A 24247-nucleotide genomic window follows, 5' to 3' on the forward strand; every position below is an offset into this window, starting at 1 on the left:
CTTATAGTCTCCCGGTCACAGAGCAGAGGGGGCGGGGCCACAGGGGCTTTAGCTGCCATTTTGTCATAGACATTACTGACAGCCGGAGCCAGGTAACGTGTCCTGTATATATTATATTATTATTATATAGGGGAGAGGGGACTGTACAGTGATATATGAGGGGGAATAACACAGCTCCCAGCACACACTGATATGTGGTATTATTATTATTATATAGGGGAGAGGGGACTGTACAGTGATATATGAGGGGGAATAACACAGCTCCCAGCACACACTGATATGTGGTATTATTATTATTATATAGGGGAGAGGGGACTGTACAGTGATATATGAGGGGAATAACACAGCTCCCAGCACACACTGATATGTGGTATTATTATTATATAGGGGAGAGGGGACCGTACAGTGATATATGAGGGGGAATAACACAGCTCCCAGCACACACTGATATGTGGTATTATTATTATATAGGGGAGAGGGGACTGTACAGTGCTATATGAGGGGGAATAACACAGCTCCCAGCACACACTGATATGTGGTATTATTATTATATAGGGGAGAGGGGACTGTACAGTGATATATGAGGGGGAATAACACAGCTCCCAGCACACACTGATATGTGGTATTATTATTATATAGGGGAGAGGGGACTGTACAGTGATATATGAGGGGGAATAACACAGCTCCCAGCATACACTGATATGTGGTATTATTATATAGGGGAGAGGGGACCGTACAGTGATATATGAGGGGGAATAACACAGCTCCCAGCACACACTGATATGTGGTATTATTATTATATAGGGGAGAGGGGACTGTACAGTGATATATGAGGGGGAATAACACAGCTCCCAGCACACACTGATATGTGGTATTATTAACGTTCCCGCTAGGCTGTTTTAGCGGGGTGCGGCGCCCTGCCCTCCTTCTGGAGGGCAAAAAGCAACCTGCCCTCACAGCCTGCGGGTGCCGTCTTCACCCGTGGGTCGCAGTGTCCCGCGGGTGGAGAAATGTGCGGTGAGTCTGTCACCGCCGGAGAATAGACGCCGGGCGCATGTCATCTATTCTCCCTGTCTGCAGCACTTGATTGCTGCCCGGCATGTCCGTAAGTGCCGGACATGCCCCCAAGAGTGATGAAAAGGGGACGCGTCTTATAAACACGCCCCCTTTTCAATGGCCACGTCCCCTTTTCGGTGCCCTCTCTAGCTCCGGCGCCCTGCCTGCCGCCGGAGCCAGATTGAACTAATTATTATATAGGGGGGAGGGGACTGTACAGTGATCTATGAGGGGGAATAACAGCTCCCAGCACACACTGATATGTGGTATTATTATTATATAGGGGAGAGGGGACTGTACAGTGATATATCAGGGGGAATAACACAGCTCCCTCCCCACGCTCATAAGCGGTAATATTATTATTATCAAGGTATGGGAACTGGACAGTGATATGAGATGGAGTAACACAGCTTCCGACACACTGATATGTGATATTATTATTATATAGAGGAGAGGACTGTTCAAGAATGTATGTATATGTTTGCACATGAGACTGTATAAGGTGTACCCAGGACTGTATGAGGTGTAATGCTGGGTAGTGACTGTGTCTATGAGGGGTATACATGCCGGATTCTTTGATTATGTTTCCCAGCCTGTGTTTCATTTTTGCAATGACTACTTATGTACTTTGTGGTATTTATTATAATTATTATTTTCCTTCTTAGACGATTGAGCTGTCGTGAAATCACTGTTTCATTGAAGATGGACATGGACCCGAGTCACAAAAGCCAGAAGATTTTACACTTCACCCTAGAGATAATCTACGTGCTGACTGGGGAGGTGAGAGGTTCTGGGGGAGTCACAGTGACATCACTTATATCTATAATAATAATACAGGGAGGTGAGGGGATCTGGGAGTGTCACAGTGACATCACTTATATCTGTAGTAATAATACAGGGACATGACTGGGGAGGTGAGAGGATCTGGGAGTGTCACAGTGACATCACTTATATCTATAGTAATAATACAGGAACATGACTGGGGAGGTGAGAGGATCTGGGTGTGTCACAGTGACATCACTTATATCTATAGTAATAATACAGGGACATGACTGGGGAGGTGAGAGGATCTGGGAGTGTCACAGTGACATCACTTATATCTATAGTAATAATACAGGGACATGACTGGGGAGGTGAGAGGATCTGGGAGTGTCACAGTGACATCACTTATATCTATAGTAATAATACAGGGACATGACTGGGGAGGTGAGGGGACCTGGGAGTGTCACAGTGACATCACTTATATCTATAGTAATAATACAGGGACATGACTGGGGAGGTGAGAGGATCTGGGTGTGTCACAGTGACATCACTTATATCTATAGTAATAATACAGGGACATGACTGGGGAGGTGAGAGGATCTGGGAGTGTCACAGTGACATCACTTATATCTATAGTAATAATACGGGGACATGACTGGGGAGGTGAGGGGATCTGGGAGTGTCACAGTGGCATCACTTACATCTATAGTAGTAACAAAGGGACATGACTGGAGAGGTGATGTCATCTGGGAGTGTATGTAGTGATGTTTGGTGTTTCCCCCAATACATAGGATTACAGAGTAGTGAAGAAGACATCTGGTGAGCATGAGACACCCAGCAGCCATACCCATGGGTCAAGGGGACTCAGCACGACCCAGAGCCAAATCACAGTGCCTCCACCTCACTCACTGATACATGAGAGAGACAATGACCAGAAGATCCTGGAACTCACCAACAAGATCATTCAGCTGCTGACTATAGAGGTGACTGCTGGGAATGGGACATTATACAGTAACACCAGGGGATGTGTCTGGGTGATGACTGGAGAGGTGACTGCTGGGAATGGGACATTATACAGTAACACCAGGGGATGTGTCTGGGTGATGACTGGAGAGGTGACTGCTGGGAATGGGACATTATACAGTAACACCAGGGGATGTGTCTGGGTGATGACTGGAGAGGTGACTGTTGGGAATGGGACATTATACAGTAACACCAGGGGATGTGTCTGGGTGATGACTGTATCATTGTGTGTGTCAGGTTCCTATAAGGTGTCAGGATGTCACTATCTTTGTCTCCATGCAGGAAGGGGAGTATATAGAGGAACACAGGGGTCTGTACAAGGACGTGATGATGGAGAATCACCGGCCCCTCACTTCACTGGGTAAGAGGAGACTGTCATTTATTGTACAGGGTAGGGCAGGTATGGGCCCCCTATATACACACATCACCTGATAATCACATATATACAATGTACTCAGTCACTGTGTGTCTCCTACAGATGGACCCAGTAACAGAAATATCCCAGAGAGATGTCCCCGTCCTCTTTATTCACAGGATTGTACAGAGGAGAATCACAGGACCCCACAGGAGCATCAGGTAGGTGGGATTTAGGGTCTCGCCAATCTCTGTGTTTCTAATATACTCGTATTGTGCTGCCTACTCTCAATGGAATCAGACGTTATTATTGTATGGGCCATTTAGAGTGAAGTTCTAGCTGATATTGAGGCAGAAGAAATAGAGAAGGAAGAAGAGACGTATGTGAGGGGTGATCAACAGTGTAAAGAGGAGGAAATCCCTACAGATATCAGCACAGGTGAGTAATAAACACTTATTACAGAAACGCATCACATATTCTCCTTGCTCAGTGATTACATCAATCTCTTATCCTACACCCCACTCAGTGCAAACTAATGAGGGAAATGAATCTGCAGAGTTGGAGAGTCAGGAGCCATCAGCCCCTATTATACTCCTGCTCTCCCCCTCACATCATGTCACTGTGTGTTACCAGCCCCGAGATCTGGCCAGTGTCCTCCCCACACTCTCTGGTGTATCACATACATCAGGAGCCATCAGCCCCTATTATACTCCTGCTCTCCCCCCTCACATCATGTCACTGTGTGTTACCAGCCCAGAGATCTGACCAGTCTCCTCCCCACACTCTCTGGTGTATCTCATACATCAGGAGCCATCAGCCCCTATTATTCTCCTGCTCACCACCTCACATCATGTCACTGTGTGTTACCAGCCCAGAGATCTGACCAGTGTCCTCCCCACACTCTCTGGTGTATCACATACATCAGGAGCCATCAGCCCCTATTATACTCCTGCTCTCCCCCTCACATCATGTCACTGTGGGTTACCAGCCCAGAGATCTGACCAGTCTCCTCCCCACACTCTCTGGTGTATCTCATACATCAGGAGCCATCAGCCCCTATTATTCTCCTGCTCACCACCTCACATCATGTCACTGTGTGTTACCAGCCCAGAGATCTGACCAGTGTCCTCCCCACACTCTCTGGTGTATCACATACATCAGGAGCCATCAGCCCCTATTATACTCCTGCTCTCCCCCCTCACATCATGTCACTGTGGGTTACCAGCCCAGAGATCTGACCAGTGTCCTCCCCACACTCTCTGGTGTATCACATACATCAGGAGCCATCAGCCCCTATTATACTCCTGCTCTCCCCCCTCACATCATGTCACTGTGGTTACCAGCCCAGAGATCTGACCAGTCTCCTCCCCACACTCTCTGGTGTATCTCATACATCAGGAGCCATCAGCCCATATTATACTCCTGCTCTCCCCCTCACATCATGTCACTGTGTGTTACCAGCCCAGAGATCTGACCAGTCTCCTCCCCACACTCTCTGGTGTATCTCATACATCAGGAGCCATCAGCCCCTATTATACTCCTGCTCTCCCCATTACATCATGTCACTGTGTGTTACAAGCCCAGAGATCTGACCAGTCTCCTCCCCACACTCTCTGGTGTATCTCATACATCAGGAGCCATCAGCCCCTATTATACTCCTGCTCTCCCCCTCACATCATGTCACTGTGTGTTACCAGCCCAGAGATCTGACCAGTCTCCTCCCCACACTCTCTGGTGTATCTCATACATCAGGAGCCATCAGCCCCTATTATACTCCTGCTCTCCCCCTCACATCATGTCACTGTGTGTTACTAGCCCAGAGATCTGACCTGTCTCCTCCCCACACTCTCTGGTGTATCTCATACATCAGGAGCCATCAGCATTGTGTTCACACGTACCCAGAAGAAGCCAGCTCCAGGTGCTGGTAATAGCATGGGGGAAGTAGTTCCAGGTACCGATGTAGGAGCCTGGCAATGGCAGTGGGTTTCCCAGCCACTACGCAGTGGGAGGAGTCAGTAATAGCGCAGTCACTGCCGGTGAGAGGGAATCACTAGGAGTGGTGGAGTAAGCTGACTCTGGTTACTCAGGGATCAGTAATCACCCTCTGTTCTATCATGTTATACATCTGTGATCACCTGGCGGAGTGAGGTCATCTGGTCACAGACGGCCTTACTGATAAAGGGCCCATTTATGGACTGACCCTACATGCCGCCCATTATATTGTGTCCTGCACAGGGGACTCTAATCACCACTGACCAGACTGTCTGTAACTTGTTATTTTGTGCTGGTAGTAACAATGGTCACACGCTGCCAGCTCCCCGGGTGGTTGTTCCCGCTTGTAATCTGTGCCGACTCCTTCCTGCTGGTTGTGTTACTGTCCCCTCAGCATCTAATGATCACATATATACAATGTACTCAGTCACTGTGTGTCTCCTACAGATGGGCCCAGTAACAGAAATACCCCAGAGAGATGTCCCCCTCCTCTGTATTCCCAGCACTGTACAGAGGAGAATCACAGGAGCCCACAGGAGCATCAGGTAATATAGGCTCTTCCCAAGGATCGTAATTCCAAAGTGACTTTTTATTAATGAATTAATCTGCTTCTAATTGATTGTCTTACATGCTTATATTATTCTTATACTATTTATTCTCAAATAATGTACTCAGACAGTATTAAAGTGTTTTCTTCTTCATTGCCATAGAGGACACAGGGACAACGTTGGTATAGGGGTGTGCAATAGGACTGGGCACCAGACAGAATCTTCTTTGACTTCAGGGCAGCCCAGCCTCCTCCCCTATACCCCGCCCCCAGCTCCAGGTAGCCCAGCCTCCTCCCCTATACCCCGCCCCCTGCTCCAGGCAGCCCAGCCTCCTCCCCTATATCCCGCCCCCAGCTCCAGGCAGCCCAGCCTACACCCCGCCCCCAGCTCCAAGCAGCCCAGCCTCCTCCCCTATACCCCAGCTCCAGGCAGCCCAGCCTCCTCCCCTATACCCCGCCCCCAGCTCCAGGGCGCCCTTCTTCCTCCCCTATACCACACTCCCAGCTCCGGGCAGCCCATCCTCCTCCCCTATTCCACGCCCCCAGCTCCAGGCAGCCCAGCCTCCTCCCCTATACCATGCCCCCAGCTCCAGGCAGCCCTGCCTCCTCCCCTATACCACACCCCCAGCTCCAGGCAGCCCAGCCTCCTCTGCTATACCATTCCTCCAGCTCCAGGCAGCCCAGCCTCCTCCCCTATACCCCGCCCCTAACTCCAGGCAGCCCATCCTTCTCCCCTATACCCAGCTCCAGGCAGCCCAGCCTCCTTTCCTATATCTCACCCCCAGCTCCAGGCAGGCCAGTTCTCATTTTGTGCCGACAGGAGCAGGGCACACTCATTTTGTGCTGGCAGAAGCCGGGCACACTTCTACAGGGCCCCAGATCTTTATTTTATTTATTTTAATTTTATTCTAATTGAGTGAGCAACGTTGACGCTCAACCAACCCCTGGTGTCTGTGTCTGTGGTGCTGGCGAACGGGTCAGCGATCTCGACCGTGTCCTCCATAAGCACAGAGGACCCCAGCCGCAGCCGTCTCTACGAGGAATCAGGTAAGGCGGCTTCCTGCATGCAGGTAGCCACGTTGGTGCGGCTTTACCCACCGGCTCTGACAAGCCGCCCGCACCTCCACTAGACCACCACGGGCACATAGGTAACGGGGCTCTGCACTAGAAGCGGTCATTTACCCTGTGGGGCTCCATGTCAGAAGAGGCTGATAGACTCTCCCTGTTAGCTCCTCCCCGGCCCCTGGTACTTTCCCTCACAGGCTTCCCGCCTGAGGTTTTCTCCTCTCCTTCCCACAGAGATGCTGAGCGGCCATTTTCAGTGCAACAGCCGACTACAGACAGTCTCCAAAGAGCTGGGCTCCTGTCTCCCTGTATATCACTCTCAGGTCAGGTTATACAGACAGTCTCCGGAGAGCTGGGCTCCTGTCTCCCTGTATATCACTCTCAGGTCAGGTTATACAGACAGTCTCCGGAGAGCTGGGCTCCTGTCTCCCTGTATACCACTCTCAGGTCAGGTTATACAGACAGTCTCCGGAGAGCTGGGCTCCTGTCTCCCTGTATATATCACTCTCAGGTCAGGTTATACAGACAGTCTCCGGAGAGCTGGGCTCCTGTCTCCCTGTATATCACTCTCAGGTCAGGTTATACAGACAGTCTCCGGAGAGCTGGGCTCCTGTCTCCCTGTATATCACTCTCAGGTCAGGTTATACAGACAGTCTCCGGAGAGCTGGGCTCCTGTCTCCCTGTATATCACTCTCAGGTCAGGTTATACAGACAGTCTCCGGAGAGCTGGGCTCCTGTCTCCCTGTATATATCACTCTCAGGTCAGGTTATACAGACAGTCTCCGGAGAGCTGGGCTCCTGTCTCCCTGTATACCACTCTCAGGTCAGGTTATACAGACAGTCTCCGGAGAGCTGGGCTCCTGTCTCCCTGTATATCACTCTCAGGTCAGGTTATACAGACAGTCTCCAGAGAGCTGGGCTCCTGTCTCCCTGTATACCTCACTCTCAGGTCAGGTTATACAGACAGTCTCCGGAGAGCTGGGCTCCTGTCTCCTTGTATATATCACTCTCAGGTCAAGTTATACAGACAGTCTCTGGAGAGCTGGGCTCCTGTCTCCCTGTATATCACTCTCAGGTCAGGTTATACAGACAGTCTCCGGAGAGCTGGGCTCCTGTCTCCTTGTATATCACTCTCAGGTCAGGTTATACAGACAGTCTCCGGAGAGCTGGGCTCCTGTCTCCCTGTATATATCACTCTCAGGTCAGGTTATACAGACAGTCCCCAGAGAGCTGGGCTCCTGTCTCCCTGTATATCACTCTCATATCACTAATATGGTTTCCTTTAAGGATCCAATGGATAGGAAGTTGGAAAGTTTCCTTAAGGCTATTTATTCCCATGCAGGTGCTATCACACCTTCGGCTATAGCTTCCGCTTGGGTGGCTAAGACCATCGGCAGTTGGAAACGACCTCTCTTCTGGTACTCCTAGGAACCAGTTATTGTTCCAAGTGGCGCATATTAAGGAGGCTGCCTCCTATCTGGATGAGGCAGCCCTTGACACTAGTATTCTAACCTCCAAAGTGTCAGATTCCCCCATCGCGACTAGGCTTCATTCCTGGCGTGCAGACTCTAGATTCTAAGAAGGCTATGGAGGCCCTTCTCAATTATGGGGAAATTCTTTTTGGTCCGGAATTGGACAAGGTGGTGGCATCTAAGACAGCGTTTCTACCATCTGTAGCAGCCCCTAGATTGCGAGCGTCTAATTTTCACTCTTTTCATCCACAGGGAAAGGCTAGGGGCCAGTCTTCCTCCAGGTCCCATGGTTCTTCCTCCAAGGGCTCCATACCCAAATCAAAAAGCGCTGGGCTGCCAGTTGTCCCGCCACCAAGCCTGACGACAAGACTGCATCCACACAGGGCAGGCCTCCACCTTGGGGACCCCAGCATAGGAGGCTGACTTCTGCTTTTCTCCGAGATCTGGCTGGCCAACACATCGGACCACTGGGTATGGGAGGTGGTTTCTCAGGGCTACGCTCTAACCTTCTGAAGGCGTCCTTAGCCCAGTTCTTTTCCACAGGTTTTCTAGCAGATCTACAAAAAGCAAAAGCACTGCTGGAGTCATTTCACTCCCTTCTGGCCTCCAAGGTAATTATTCCAGTACCCAGGGCTCAGAGAGACACGGGCTTCTATGCCAATCTCTTCTTGGTTCAGAAGTCAAGCGGTACTTTTCATCAATACTAAAGTCACTCAACCGCTTCTTGCAGATCCCCAGATTTCGTATACAATTTCTATGTTCTATCATTCTATCACTGGAATCGGGGGATTACATGGCCTACCTGGACACTCAGGTTGCTTATGTACATGTTCCTATCTGGCTCAGTCACCCGTGCTTCCTCTGGTTTTGCGGTCCGGGTGGATCATTACCAATTTTGGGCTTTGCCATTTGGCTCCCCGAAAATCATGACAGTCATGGCATCTCCTTTACAGGTGTTAGGATTCTCCATTACCTGGACGGCCTTCTTATCCTGGGCTAGTCTCCAGATGTCCTCAGTGAACATCTCCATCTGGCTCCACCTGGGGGCCTGAATGTACTTAACTGTTTAGTGAGTCAAACTTCAGGACAGGATGCTCAGATTCTTGCATCACTGCCGAGTATCCACTCTTGCATGCGGGTCCTGGGCACACTTGTCTCCACCTTTGACACCCAGTTTTCCAGTTGGCCGCTTCAGGGGGCAGTTCTGACCCGATGGAATGGATCCTATCCACATGGACATGGGCCGCCCCTTTTAGATTCAGAATTGGGTTCTGCTCCTCACCGATGCCAGTCATTTCAAGGTCAGTGAACGGTTCAGGAGACCAGCCTTCTGATCAACATTCTGGAACTCTGAATGGTCTTTCAGGCTCTGTGTCTAGTGCAACTGCTCCTCCAGCATCGTCCGGTCCAGGTTCACTCCGACAACGCAATTGTCGTTGCCTACATCAACCATCAGGGAAGCATTTGCAGTTGCGGCGCCATGAAGGAGTTGAGTCGCATTATTAGCTGGGCAGAGCTTCATCTTCCAGCTTTGTCGGAGGTCTTCATTCCAGGGGTCCAGAATTGGGATGTGGACTTTCTAAGCCGCCAAGATCTTTCCCTCGATCGGGCCTTTCTTTGGACACAGGCTACCTTCTGAAGCTTCTGAAGGTCGTTTCTCGGTTCCATATCAACTAGGAGATTGTCTTTCCAGCTTTTCAGTCTCCTGATTCTTCGCCGGAAGAGGCCTCTTTGGATGTGATGAGCGCCCTCCAGATCTACGTAGACCACTCTTACATCCGTAAGTCCGTTTCCATATTTGTGCTCTATGGCTTTCACAAATGGGGCTGGCTGGCTACAAAGCAGACCTTGGCCCGCTGGCTTTGTTTGACTATCTGCCACGTGTATGTGGTGGCATTTCTCCCAGCACCAGCCGTGGTGACATCTCATTTCACCAGGTTGATAAGTACTTCTTGGGCAGCTCGCCATGGTAGGCAGAGAATCTCTGCAGGGTGGCTACGTGGTTTTCTGTCCACACGTTTCTTTTTCTATTCCTTTGACACCTTTGCCTCTGCAGACGTGGCATTTGGGTGGAGAGTTCTCAGTGCAGCTCAGGAGCATCCCCTCCCTTATGGAAATTGCTTTGGGATATCCCAGATTTGTCCCTGTGTCCCTTATAGGTAGGAAGAAGAAAGGAAGATTTATGCTCTTACCTGGTTAAACCCTTTTCTTCAAGTTCCATAGGGGGCACAGGGTGCCCACCCTTACGCACTTGGCTTGCGGGGGTTTGTTCTGTTTCTGGTTCCCCTGTCCATCTCTTTGTGTGTGTTTGGAGATGTGTGTGTGCCAGTCTTCCGTCTCCTTCTCGCTCCTGCCTTGGGCTTGCTAACTCAACAGGCTTGCCTGGGCCTGTGAGTGGGGTATAGATGAGAAGGAGGCAGGGCTGCCCTAAATCAAAGAAGTGTTTAGTGCCCTATACCAGCGTTGTCCCTATTGAACTGGAAGAAAAGGATTTAACCAAGTAAGAACACAAATCTCATTTGATTGTTTTGTGGGTAATTTAGGATGAAGACCTGACTGCTATTAAGGTGGAAAATATAAAGAGAGAAGAAGAGATGTATCTGACAATTATAGAGGTGGAAGATAAAGAGGGAGAAGAAGAGACGTATGTGACTGATATGAAGGCAGAAGATATGCAGGGAGAAGATGAGACATATGTGACTAATATGAAGACAGAAGATATAGACGGACAAGAGACGTATGTGAGAGGTGATCAGCAGTGTAAGGAGGAGGAAATCCCTACAGATATCAGCACAGGTCAGTAATAAACACTTACTACAGAATAGAGTCACATATTCTCTTTGCTCAGTCACTACAATAATCTCTTATTCCTTACCCTCCTCTGACAGTGATCAGTTTATATTTTAGTAAAGCTAATTATAGAAGAATCAGCCACAATTTATATGAGACATGGAAAGTGTAATCAGACGTGACAGAATGATTTCTAAGTCTATGAGGGATGTCATTTTTTACTCCTACAGAACAATAGACGTAATAGTAGTATATATCTAATGCAAATATGTCACTGCTTTCCACACTGGTTCCACCCACTGTGATGAAATAGTGCTCTGAGGTAAGTCAGTAGATGATTGCGTGATCTTACTCACTGCTGGCTTCATGCTGCCGCATTTCTCTAATAATTCCGATGTGATTTCATCTGAGGAACAGTTTGTGAGGTAAATCAATATATTTAAATGCCCTTATAGACAAATTAATAAATATGTGTGTGTGTTAATATAGAGGGAGAGAGTAACAGGACAAGAAGGAGCTCATAGTGTAATAAATAAAATACCAATTGATGGGTGTAAAATAGGTAAGGATATGCTTATCTGAGTGTGGTTCCACTCAAGGGTGATGAAAATCAGGTTAATCTCTCCTTGGACACTTTTTCAACCACCTTTAATGATCTCCATATCTGGAATACTGGCCAGTACTAAGCAAACAGAGAAGACTCATGATGTAATAATTGTCACCTGGTTCTCTGCCTACACCTTCCTGATCTGTTACCGTTTCCGGCTTTCACATCGAGAAATCCATGGTTTTGGACGGAAGATGTTGCATTTAGGTTTTTGTAAGCGTACCCTGCCCTAAGGGCAGCTTTTGAGCTTTCCGTGGTCCAGTGTCCCCCAGCTTAGATGAAAGAGAAAACAGGAATTTTGTAATAACTTTTACATCCTTTTCTCTGATTCCATCTGGGGGACACCGTGTTCCCACCGTTACACTCTGTTGTTTTGTTGGTTGGTTCTTGCTGGTTTGTGTATTACACTGTGTTGTTTCCCCTTGGTTTATCGCTACTTTTGAAGTTGTACTGATGACCAAGAGGTTGCAGAGGTGAGGAGCTACCATCTTACAGATATACTAGTCTTATAAGTGCCAGCTCCTACGGTCCTCTCCGCTACCCATGATCCAATGTCCCTCAGATGGAATCAGAGAAAAGGATATAACAGTAAGTACAAACATCCCATTATCCTACTCGTGTGTGCCTGACATTTATTGACGGAGAGTTGTGCTGGGAGCCACATGGCTTGTAGTAAGGGTAGCACTTGCTGATGGTGTGATATAGTCATCTCAGCAGCAGTGAGAAAATGGCCAGTGGGCCAGTGGGCGCTGTCACATGTGTTGTCTGTACTCAGCATGGGGGACATGCACATGGGCATAGTACTATGTAAAGAGACGGAATTGTCTAGGGAACAAAGTAACAACACCTTTTTCCAAACCCTAGTGATCTGCAACCCCGTGTCATCACATTTGGTGGCAAGAGTGGGATCGCTCAAGTTAAAAGCTCAGCAGCAAGAATCAGCAGAATGGAGACAGCAGCACCAACAACGCTCGCTGAATGGGTTCTAAAATGGCACAAAAGAGCTGCCATGGTACTGGCTGGAGTAGAGGTCGTCTGCACACTCAGCAGTACCAGGAGACATTTGAGAGCCACATTGCCAGGGGCCAGGCTGTGAAACAAGCAGATTGCTGGTGGTTGTTAGCCTCACACCAAAGATGGCACTACGTAACCGTTAGGGCACCACATAGACCCTACAAAAGTGGAGACTGTGGATAGAGGAGCCCTGTTATGCCTACAACATCCTTAGGAGTCCTTTTAAAGTTGCTTAGGAAGACTTCCAATGGTGAAGCTAATGGATGCCTGAGGCAGGCTACAGCTCAAAGTGTGGAGCAATGATCAGCCTGGAAGTCAGGAGTGGGAGAGGGGCGGCCATTTACAAGTGTGTTTTGGGCCTACAGTTATTTGCTACCAGAGACATGTAATTAGGAATCTGGTGGAGGACGCAAAAATTGTGACCTGCTAATCATAATTCCACCATATCCAATAGGCCAGAGGTTTTCAACCGGTGTGCCGCGGCACACTAGTGTGCCGTGGCCGGTTGTGAAGTGTGCCGCGGGGCTGTCAGAGCCACCGGGCACATTTTACTGTACTTCAGCATCCCAGGCCGCTGAGCTCCTCTGGGAGACTCAGGCGCGACCGGGTAGTGACCTGCAAAGATGCGTCGGCGTGACATCACAGGTCACGCACGCCGCGTTGTCCACTGGCCTCCAGCCAGCTCTGCCAGCCAACGCCCTGCGCCAATCAGCCAAGCCCGCGCTCTGTCCAGGCAGGCTCTGCAGCCTGCCTGGAAGCCCGCCCGCATGCGATCCTGCTGCAGTGAGTGACAAGGGGGGAAGAAATGTGGGTTTTATGGGGACCAGACATTTTTTTCTTCTTAGTGGGTACCAGCCATAGTTTATTTTTTCGTGGGAATCAGTCATGTCATTTTTTTTAGTGAGAACCAGCCATATGTTATCCAGCCATATATTTGTCAATTTAGTGGGGAACAATGTGTTTTGTATTTTGTTTCTGTGGGGCCAGCCATAGGTTTCTTTTTCTGTGGGGAGCAATTCTGTGGGGCGCAATGTGGTATGGTTGTATTTTTTGTGGGGAGCAATGTGGTTTTTTTTTTCTGTTAGGCCAGCCAATGGGATTGTTTTATTCTAGTGGGGGCCAATGTAGTGTGTTTTTTATTCTTGTGGGGGCCAATGTAGTGTGTTTTGTTCCTGTGGGAACTAATGTAATGTGTTTTTTCATAGTCCGCGCACACCGCATCGCCGGATAGTGTGCCTTTGCAATTTTAAAATCTTGTGTGGTGTGCCGCGAGTTAAAAAAGGTTGAAAATCACTGCAATAGGCCATGCACTAGGCTTCTCAGGTAGCATGGCCTTCTGACCCAGGTTTGGTTATAACACCAGTAAGTTTGTGCTGAGAACATGGACTAAAAAGTTGGATAGGAAAGTAAAGAAACCGGAATTGTGTAGGTGACTAAAGTTACAACGTCTTATTCCAAACCCTACCTGGACTGTACTTTTTAGCCCAGTGTTCTTTAATTACTTCATACCCTGGTGATTATGCCAGCCCTTTACTGATAACCATAAATGTAAATACAACATCATTTTATGTGTTGCCGTGTGACATTAGGTGATAGATGTTTCCATACAGATTGTGTATCCCCATGCCCTTAGGAATATATCATACCAGATGTACCTGTGAGGGAAATGTGACATCAAGGCCAACACAATGTGGTAAGCGGTGTATGCATTGCAGAGAGTAGCCCAGCGCCTTCCGTGCATCATTCGCAATGTAGCTTCCTCCTTTGTGAGTCCCGGCATCTCCTCTCTGCGTCTTTTAACACAATTTAAAATACTGACATAGTTTGGACTCGAACCTGTCACCTCTGCTTTGCAGTCAGACAACATAGAAATAGAGAGATTTGCTGCTACAATGGAAGCCTGTGAATTCTAACTCTATGCAGCTAATTCATATTCTCTGTAATTTAAAATACAGTCCTACCATGGATTCGAACTTAGCACCTTATACTTTGCAGTTAGTCACCTTACCAATGGAACCATTTGCTACTACATTAGAAATATGAGAATGCTAACTATATGAGGGCAGAAATTTACAGTTTGCAGGAGGGTGCCTAACGCCCTAGCATCGGCCCTTCTTCACAGGTTAAATTCTCCGTTAACAGTTGACACTCAAGGGTTGAGTGAATTAAGGTAACTTGTACCTTCTTTTTACTCCCTAGTGCCAGAGAGCCAAGAGTGTGACCCAGCAGGGTAGTGGGGGCTGGATAGCACAATGACCCCACCTTCGGTAACTCCCCTGAGCAGATCCTTCCAACGAGGGTATTAGGAGGGTGATAAAGGAGGGTTAGACTGAGGGCTGGAGAGATGAGTCCCTGGCCCTAGGATAAGAGGTGATACTCTTGCCAGGGAATCATTGTGGGAACTGTCGTGTGGAATTGTATTACTGAAGTATGCTGTGCTCTATATCACCCATTCTGATCAATAAACCACCATTGGTTTTCATCTACCACCGTGCCCAAGTAATCTGCAGCCCCATAGCCTCTGTAATTACGTGAATAATATGTGGTGCACCAATGCTGCCTTTATTGAGACTTTCTGTTCTGTCGATGTGGAATGTCTTATTGATAAATGCAGGCCCTTTTATTTGCCTAGAGAAATCTTATCAGTGATAGTGGTGGCTGTTTATATTCCCCCCGCAGGCAAATGAGGGTTGTGCTCTGGACATTGTATGTAATGCCCGAGCTAAACCACAATCTGCTTATGTGGAAGGAGCATCCAGTGACTGTGTGTCACCAGCCCAGAGATCTGACCAGTCTCCTCCCCACACTCTCTGGTGTATCTCATACATCAGGAGCCATCAGCCCCTATTATACTCCTGCTCTCCCCCTCACATCATGACACTGTGTGTTACCAGCCCAGAGATCTGACCGGTCTCCTCCCTACACTCTCTGGTGTATCTCATACATCAGGAACCATCAGCCCCTATTATACTCCTGCTCTCCTCCTCACATCATGTCACTGTGTGTTACTAGCCCCGAGATCTGACCAGTCTCCTCCCCACACTCTCTGGTGTATCTCATACATCAGGAGCCATTAGCCCCTATTATACTCCTGCTCTCCCCCTCACATCATGTCACTGTGTGTTACCAGCCCAGAGATCTGACCAGTCTCCTCCCCACACTCTGGTGTATCTATACATCAGGAGCCATCAGCCTCTATTATACTCCTGCTCTCCCCCTCACATCATGTCACTGGGTGTTACCAACCCAGAGATCTGACCAGTCTCCTCCCCACACTCTCTGGTGTATCTCATACATCAGGAGCCATCAGCCCCTATTATACACCTGCTCTCCTCCTCACATCATGTCACTGTGTGTTACCAACCCAGAGATCTGACCAGTCTCCTCCACACACTCTGGTGTATCTATACATCAGGAGCCATCAGCCTCTATTATACTCCTGCTCTCCCCCTCACATAATGTCACTGGGTGTTACCAACCCAGAGATCTGACCAGTCTCCTCCCCACATTCTCTGGTGTATCTCATACATCAGGAGCCATCAGCCCCTATTATACTCCTGCTCTCCCCCTCACATCATGTCACTGGGTGTTACCAGCCCAGAGATCTGACCAGTCTCCTCCACACACTCTGGTGTATCTATACATTAGGAGCCATCAGCCTCTATTATACTCCTGCTCTCTCCCTCACATCATGTCACTGGGTGTTACCAGCCCAGAGATCTGACCAGTCTCCTCCACACACTCTGGTGTATCTATATATCAGGAACCATCAGCCCCTATTATACTCCTGCTCTCCCCCTCACATCATGTCACTGGGTGTTACCAGCCCAGAGATCTGACCAGTCTCCTCTCTGCACTATAAAACCATATACTCACACATCACAACAAACTCCATGTATACACACACACAAAGCTATAAGCACACACTTATTATTGCACAGTGCTTCCACCAATGCTTGTCTACAATGAATTATTCAGCCTATAATAGTAGTGTGACTGTGACAGTGGGACTGTGACACCTGAGTGTGACCAGCGGGACATATAGTAGCTGTTCCACTGTTGCCATTTGCTACCTTTGTGCCTACCTGGAGACCTGTGAGTAGTGTAAACGGTGGCCAGGACATGCTGCTAGTGTACACAGCTATTGTGCTTCCACATCTCCAGTGTGTATGTGTGAGAGAAGTGAATGGTTGCCCAGTGTCACTGGCTTATGTGGTTTCCTGTCCCATGATAGTAGCTGGGCAATGTGTAAGCTGGGGGAATGTTACTCACCACATGTCACCATGGCTGGGTCTATGCCATCTGCTTGGTAATCCTGTTGTGTTGTATTTTATCTGTGCAGCAAGAGCCATATCTGCTGTATGTACAGTTATTATTGTAATAATTAGCTGTACAGTAGTTTGCAAATTCAAATTAGACATCGTGGTCTCACTATCAGTATTATTTACTGTTATTCTTAGGGGGTCCGTATGCCTTATGCTGTATATAAACATAACACATTGCAAGCCTAACAAGGGAATAGTGCATAAGACTTACAGTACAAAACATTGTAGCACATGGGACACCAGCTATAACAACATTGAAGCTTATACAGTCACGGTAATCACAGAAGCAGCACGGGCTGAGCCCAATGGTTCTGTTAGTACATGGGAGGAGGTAATAGTGTAGGTCAGGGGAGCGAGAGCACAAAAGGAAAGAGGGCCCTGCTCATTAGAGCTTACAATCTATAGGTGGAGGGGCTGACAGACAGGGGTGACACACGGGAGAGACAGTGAGCGAGGATCATAGTGAGATGAGTTAGAATGAGAGCAGGGAAGCTTTAGTAGAGGTTAAGGTGGGACGTAGTAGAGGTGGGATTGAGAGTCTGTATGAAGCTTAGAAAGAGGTGGAGAGTCTGAGAGTATGAGTTCCAGTGGTGGGGAGCAGCACCAGCAAAGTCTTGGAGGCAGGAGGGGAAGGATATAATTAGTTGGGAGGAGAGGTGCCAAGCATTGTCAGGGCAAAGTGGGTGATGGTAGTCTAGAGGGAGATGCAGTTGGAGATATAGGGGGGAGAGGGCTTTATAGGTGAGTAAAAGGTGTTTGAATTGGATTCTGAAGGAGATGAGGAGCCAGTGTTGGACCTTTTGGGATAGTGGAGGCAGAAGCAGTAGATTGGAGAAGATGAGCCTGGCAGCAGCATTGAGGACAGTTTGGAGTGATGAGAGATCAGAGTTGGGGAGGACACATGGGAGGAGGTTACAGTAACCCAGTCTGGAGGTGAGTGGATGACTGGGAGAGGGACTGAATGAGGGTATTGAGAGGGTGGAGTTGAGGATATCTCCAAGACAGAGGACTTGTGAGATGGATGACATGGTGAGGTTGCTGATGGATAGTAAAATTGAGGGAGGTGAGAGGACTCCAGGTGGTGAGAAGACAATCAGCTCATTCTTAGACATGTTAAGTTCAAGAAAATGGTGAGACATCCAGAACATTTGCTCCTCAATATAAACAATTATGTCTATCCTCATACGTTTGTTTCCAGTAGATGGACGCACAAGCAGGAATACCTCGGAGGGAGATCTCATTCTGTTTCCAGGTTTTAAAATAGAAGATAAGAACATCAGACAAGATTGTCCAGGAGAAAACCCCATTACCCTAAATATACATCCAGCACTTCACAGTGCGGATATGTCATATGGTCCCTCTAATCATGAGGAACGTTCTTCTGATAATTCAGATCTTGTTACACACAGTACAGCTCATAAAGGTGATACGATATTATCTTGTTTTGATTCTGGTAAAAGTTCTATACATCAGTCATTTTCTGTTACACATCATAGAAGTTACACAGGTGAGAGGCCATTTCTATGCTCTGAGTGTGGGAAATGTTTTACCAAGAAATCACATCTTGTTAGACATAAGATAACACACACAGGTGAAAAGCCATTTCCATGCTCTGACTGTGGGAAATGTTTTACACATAAATCAGATCTTGTTACACATATGAGAAATCACACAGGTGAGAAACCATTTTCCTGTTCTGAGTGTGGGAAATGTTTTACACATAAATCATCTCTTGTAGTACATCAGAGAAGTCACACAGCCGAGAAGCTACTTCCATGCTCTGATTGTGGGAAACGTTTTACCAAGAAATCACTTCTTGTTAAACATCAGAGAACTCACACAGGTGAGAGGCCATTTCTATGCTCTGAGTGTGGTAAATGTTTTACCCAGAAATCACATCTTGCTAGACATAAGATGACACATACAGGTGAGAAGCCATTTACATGCTCTGACTGTGGCAAATGTTTTACACATAAATCAGATCTTGTTACACATCAGAGATGTCACACAGGTGAGAAACCATTTTCCTGTTCTGAGTGTGGGAAATGTTTTACACAGAGATCATCTCTTGTTGTACATCAGAGAAGTCACACAGGTGAGAAGCTACTTCCATGCTCTGATTGTGGGAAATGTTTTACCAAGAAATCACTTCTTGTTAGACATCAGAGAACTCACACAGGTGAGAAGCCTTTTTCATGTCCTGAGTGTGGGAAATGTTTTATACGGAAAACACATCTTCTTATACATCAGGGAAGTCACACAGGTGAGAATCCATTTCCATGCCCTGAGTGTGGGAAATGTTTTATACATAAATCAGATCTTGTTACACATATGAGACGTCACACAGGTGAGAAACCATTTTCCTGTTCTGAGTGTGGGAACTGTTTTACACAGAGATCATCTCTTGTTGTACATCAGAGAAGTCACACAGTTGAGCAGTTACTTCTATGCTCTGAGTGTGGGAAATGTTTTACCAAGAAATCACTTCTTGTTAGACATCAGATGACACACACCGGTGAGAAACCTTTTTCATGTCCTGAGTGTGGGAAATGTTTTATACGGAAATCACATCTTCTTATACATCAGAGAACTCACACAGGTGAAATACAATTTCATTGAGCTGATATTCATGGACCCTAGGTGCTGCACAGAGCACAATCCAGGTGTGTAGGAGGAAAACACAATAAATAGTCTTAATAACGACTAAGTAAACAACAATATGTAGTTGGTATCTAGTGAGGAAGTCTATGTCATGCTGCCAGTCTATACGTTATAGTCACACATAAACAAAGTACAACAGCAGGAAGTGGAGATGGTTCAGGAAGAGCATAGATCACAGCGTAGTCAGTCACCAGGAGCGTCTGCAGGTCACATATAAAGAGTTAATAACACTGTAACTGTATATGATGGTAGCGTAATAACACTGTAACTGTATATGATGGTAGCACAATAACAACCAATCTGGGGAGACTCATCCTAGCTGGAGTTTCTACATATAGTTCCTACCAATTGGTGTTTATTGCACTTCCATCATATACAGATACAGTGTTATTAGCTCTGTACCATCATACACAGTTACAGTGTTATTGCGTTACCATCATATACAGTTAGTGTTATTGTGCTACCATCATATACAGTTACAGTGTTATTAGCTCTGTACCATCATATACAGTTACAGTATTATCAGCTCTGTATATGTGACGTGCAGACGCTCCTGGTGACTGATCACAGTGTGGTCTATGCTCTGACCATTTCATTCACCTTTATCACATTTATATGCGTGAGATATTAAATAGCTGCTGAATATTTACACTATGGCCGATTGATGAAATTAATGTATATTATTTAGGTACTACTTATGGTGCATCAGTACTAAATACTGTACAAGCTGTGTACATTAATGTATATAATAAAAGCCTTTGTGGCCTACAGTATGTTGGATGTACCATTCGTTTCCTGAAATCTAGACTTAGGGAACACAGAGTGAACATAGTAAAGGGTCACCAGCCGCACAGTGTGTCGCAGCACTTTGCTACCAATCACAGCTGTGCTCCTGAAGACCTGTCACATGTAGGGGTGCAGCATGTGATGAGGACAAGCAGGGGCGCAGACAGGAACTTATGTGCTAAAGAGGCATTATGGGTGTTTACATTACAAACCTTGTTCCCACGAGGGCTCAGTGATACTATAGATTATGAGTCCTGTGCTTAGATGTTGGTGTAGTCAGCCTGGTCAGCTGGACCCGTATATGAGGCCATAACTGCATCTCTTTTTGTACAAATAGGGGTTACATGACTTGTGTGTGGAGTCTGTTACCCGTATTCCCCACATGTGTAGGTAACACGATACCAGGATGAAATGAATAACTGATAGAGGAGACCAGCCTATAATGATGGGATGTGCAGGGCATGTAATTCTCTCTGTATTTAGGTCTCTTACCCATATTCCCCACATGTAGGTAACACGATACCAGGATGAAATGAATAACTGATGGAGGAGACCAGCCTACAATGATGGGATGTGCAGTATAGGACATGTAATTCTCTCTGTATTTAGGTCTGTTCAGCATTAATAGATGCACCACTAAGACACATTGTGGTTAGGGTGGTGTAACTAGTGGTATATTTCCTGTAATAGGTAAAGAAGATACATGTGTTAATGTTTGTGGGTGTAGAGTAGTCTTTCAAATTTGTCTATTACAGCCAGAGGTAATAGGTTTGAGGCCAAGTAAGAACTTGGAGGGGACAAATATGTAATTTGTGGTTCAATACAATACAAATCCTTATACTTTATAGTCACATGATGTAATTATATACATGGATAACAACTAGCTAATTTATTCTCAACTATAACCCTTTTCTCATATTTTACTCTCATTTGTTTGTATACGAGTGAACTTTAGCGCCCACTGATAATGTGTTATATGAGGATTTAATAACATGGGAGAAAATTGGGCTAGATTGTATAAAAGTACATAAATATGAAGATTATATTGTTGACTATTAAATTATTGAAAAATAAATTGGACTATACCTTATGAGCGAGTCATATTACAGTGACTTTGATGATAGGGATAATAGAATATGTTAACTTAATAGAAATAGGTCTAATCTGAGCCCAGCTCCATCACTAGCAGGTGGAGAGATAGAGCAGTGGTAGAGAAAAGGTTTAGGAAGCACAAGGTGATGAGTTCGAGTCCTGGGAAGGGAGGTGGATCAATTTTGGTGAGTACATTGAATTTAAATCAGGATATTATATCTTAAGGATGACAAACCTCCAGTTTTAACATAAATAGCTATTCTGAATGGGGGTGCTACCATAGACACAAATTATCAATGAAACAATTGGGAAAGAGAAGCTTTGTCAGCTATGGTGTACTCACAGAAACATATAATAAAATATAACTTTGTATGTTTCATTCTAAAATATGGAATCAAGTTTTAAAACTAGCAAAATAAAAACAGAAAGAAAATTAAAATTGTGAAAAGAATGTTCAGTGTATTTTATTCACATTTTCTAACTATGTCAATCAAATATGTTATCAATAAAGTTGGATGTGTAAGAAATTGTCAGTGTCCTGTGTATTTTTGGAATGATTTATGAGTGATTACAGTAATATTCCTGACCTTATATTTGTACATATATTTAATACATATATATTATTTGGGTGGTTTTACAGATTTTTTTTATAAAATCTCAATGAGCCTGTATTTATGTATATGGCACAATATTTGCCTCAGAGATCATATATATCTCCTATTGTAAGGGATTAGAACTACTTATATAAATGTATTTGAACTTCACCAAAATGAATCTGTATGAAGAAACCAACATTTGAGGTGAAAGTACAACCAAAACTATATTATTATATAACCACACACAGATATTAACAAATGGAGATAGCTGACTTCTGGTTCTGACTGCATGGAGTGAGCGTCTCCCTCCCGGCACTCCGCCATGAACCCAGTGAATTTAACTTTTAAAGGCTGATTAAACAGTCTCCAAAAGGGATTCCCATTACTATTACATTCTCCAGTGCTTTATGGAGAAATTCTCTCCTGCATCCTCTGCTGCTCCAACCTAGACAAGGAAAACGCCGGGCTGAAGCTATCATGGAGGCACTCACACCAGCACACAATAAAGCTGCAACCTCTGACGCTGGTATAACGCAGATCTACCTCCTACAGTGCAGTAGTAGAGGCAATGAAATCCACTATGGGTCCCCTTTTAAATCAAGCTGTTAGTGACATTTCAACCCAGCTACAGCAATTGTCCCACAGAGTCTGACGCAGAGCATAGAATAGGCTCCCTCTATAACCATATGGCGGATGTTCAATATTCCATAAAAAATTGGAAAAGGAGAAATTTCAATTGAAAAACAAACTTGATGACCTTGAAAATAGGTCTGGAAGAAACAACATCAGGCTGGTGGGGTCACCTAAGTCTGTGAAGGGACAGGCGCTGGCAGTTTGTTCCATCCACATCACCGTCACTTTTAGGCATTACAAAGAATGCAAAGATCTGGTGATAGAGCGGGATCTCAGAGTGGGTCCTTCTCCTAGACCCACAGATACCAGACCTAGGGTCACATCATTTAAATGCCGAAATTATCTCCACAAGGCGGCATTTTGGAGTGTTTCGCAGAATAGGAATATCTCCTGGGAGGGCCATCAATTCTATATCTTCTAAGAATTTTCTGTGGATCTCACATGTGCCTGAAAAGCTTCCTCACCAATTTGCTCAGAACTCATCCGGGAATGCAAGAAATTCACACTGATATACCCTGTTAGACTCCGCTTGTTCCAAGAGGATTCCTTCTAAGACCTCACCTGCCCAGACGACACACAAGCATATTTACATGAGAAAGCTCAATAACGAAGTGCAGATATCTCCCACCCAGTTTCTGCTCCATGGGCTTACATGCAAAATCCATATTTCCTGCTTTGCTTAAGAGCTCATTCATGCCAACCTATTTTTCTGATTAGGGTATTTATATATTGTTTATTATACACGTCTGATTTCTCTTCTTGTTTTATGTCACTATTTTCTATTATATATATGGTCCCAGTAGCGCATGCAGAGGGGGTTTCTGAGTACCTAGAAACCCCCCCTGCACACACACACTGACAGCCCGAGCCTTCTTCCGCACGGGCTGTCAGAAAACTAGCCCTTCTGTTTTAGCTAAGGCAGGGAAGGGAACCCTCTCTCTGCACTCACATTGCTGAACGTTCAAAACCATCCCCCTCTACACACGCTGCTGCACGGGAGCTCTCCACAGCCCAGACAGGCACGATGGTGAGTTAACCCTTTGAAAACCTTCATGGTTTCTAGAGTGATTGCTTATGAATGCTTCAAGGGTGCCCTTCCAAAACATCACTAGCCCAGGCCCTGGTATGTATATGTATGCATGTATGTATGTGTGTGTGTATGTATGTATGTGTATATACACATACATATGTATGCATACATATTATGTATACACATGTGTGTATACATATATACATATATATATTGTGATAGGATCACTGGTAAAGTGGTCTGTGGCAGGTACATTTGTCCCAGATTCCTGTCTTATGTGTTTTAAACCCCCAGGAGAAAGTCTGCAGTGTAGCAGGCTTGAGTTTCGGCTTTTTGAAAAGCCGGTTTGGGACCTGGGGGTTGTGGGTGAGAGGAGAGGGAGGGCTCCACCCACGGCCACTCCAGGTTTTGGTTCTCGCAGCCTGGTAACAGTCTTGTTAG

At 46.2% G+C, this 24247-nt stretch overlaps 2 protein-coding genes across 6 annotated transcripts in view; one reads left to right on the plus strand and one right to left on the minus strand.

Annotated features, from left to right (window-relative positions):
- Window positions 1–24247, minus strand: part of LOC148480720 (uncharacterized) — an 82971-nt gene that overhangs the window by 20380 nt on the left and 38344 nt on the right. The window lies entirely within an intron of this gene.
- LOC148480721 (uncharacterized) lies at window positions 22–22074 on the plus strand. Of its 5 annotated transcripts, XM_088453935.1 has the most exons (10): window positions 22–92; window positions 1722–1836; window positions 2610–2801; window positions 3124–3202; window positions 3320–3417; window positions 3523–3634; window positions 5636–5733; window positions 10816–11068; window positions 18207–18431; window positions 18747–22074. In XM_088453935.1, the coding sequence occupies exons 2-10, from the start codon at window positions 1759–1761 to the stop codon at window positions 19625–19627; spliced, it is 2016 nt and encodes a 671-aa protein (XP_088310061.1). In that variant the 5' UTR covers window positions 22–92; window positions 1722–1758; the 3' UTR covers window positions 19628–22074. The 5 variants fall into 5 exon arrangements, with proteins under 5 accessions (XP_088310061.1, XP_088310056.1, XP_088310058.1 ...); XM_088453930.1 differs by having other exon boundaries at window positions 18207–22074; XM_088453932.1 differs by having other exon boundaries at window positions 18210–22074.

Source organism: Taudactylus pleione, unplaced genomic scaffold, assembly GCF_031769625.1.
Source record: "Taudactylus pleione unplaced genomic scaffold, aTauple2 ptg000603l, whole genome shotgun sequence".
Taxonomy (NCBI): Eukaryota; Metazoa; Chordata; class Amphibia; order Anura; family Myobatrachidae; genus Taudactylus; species Taudactylus pleione.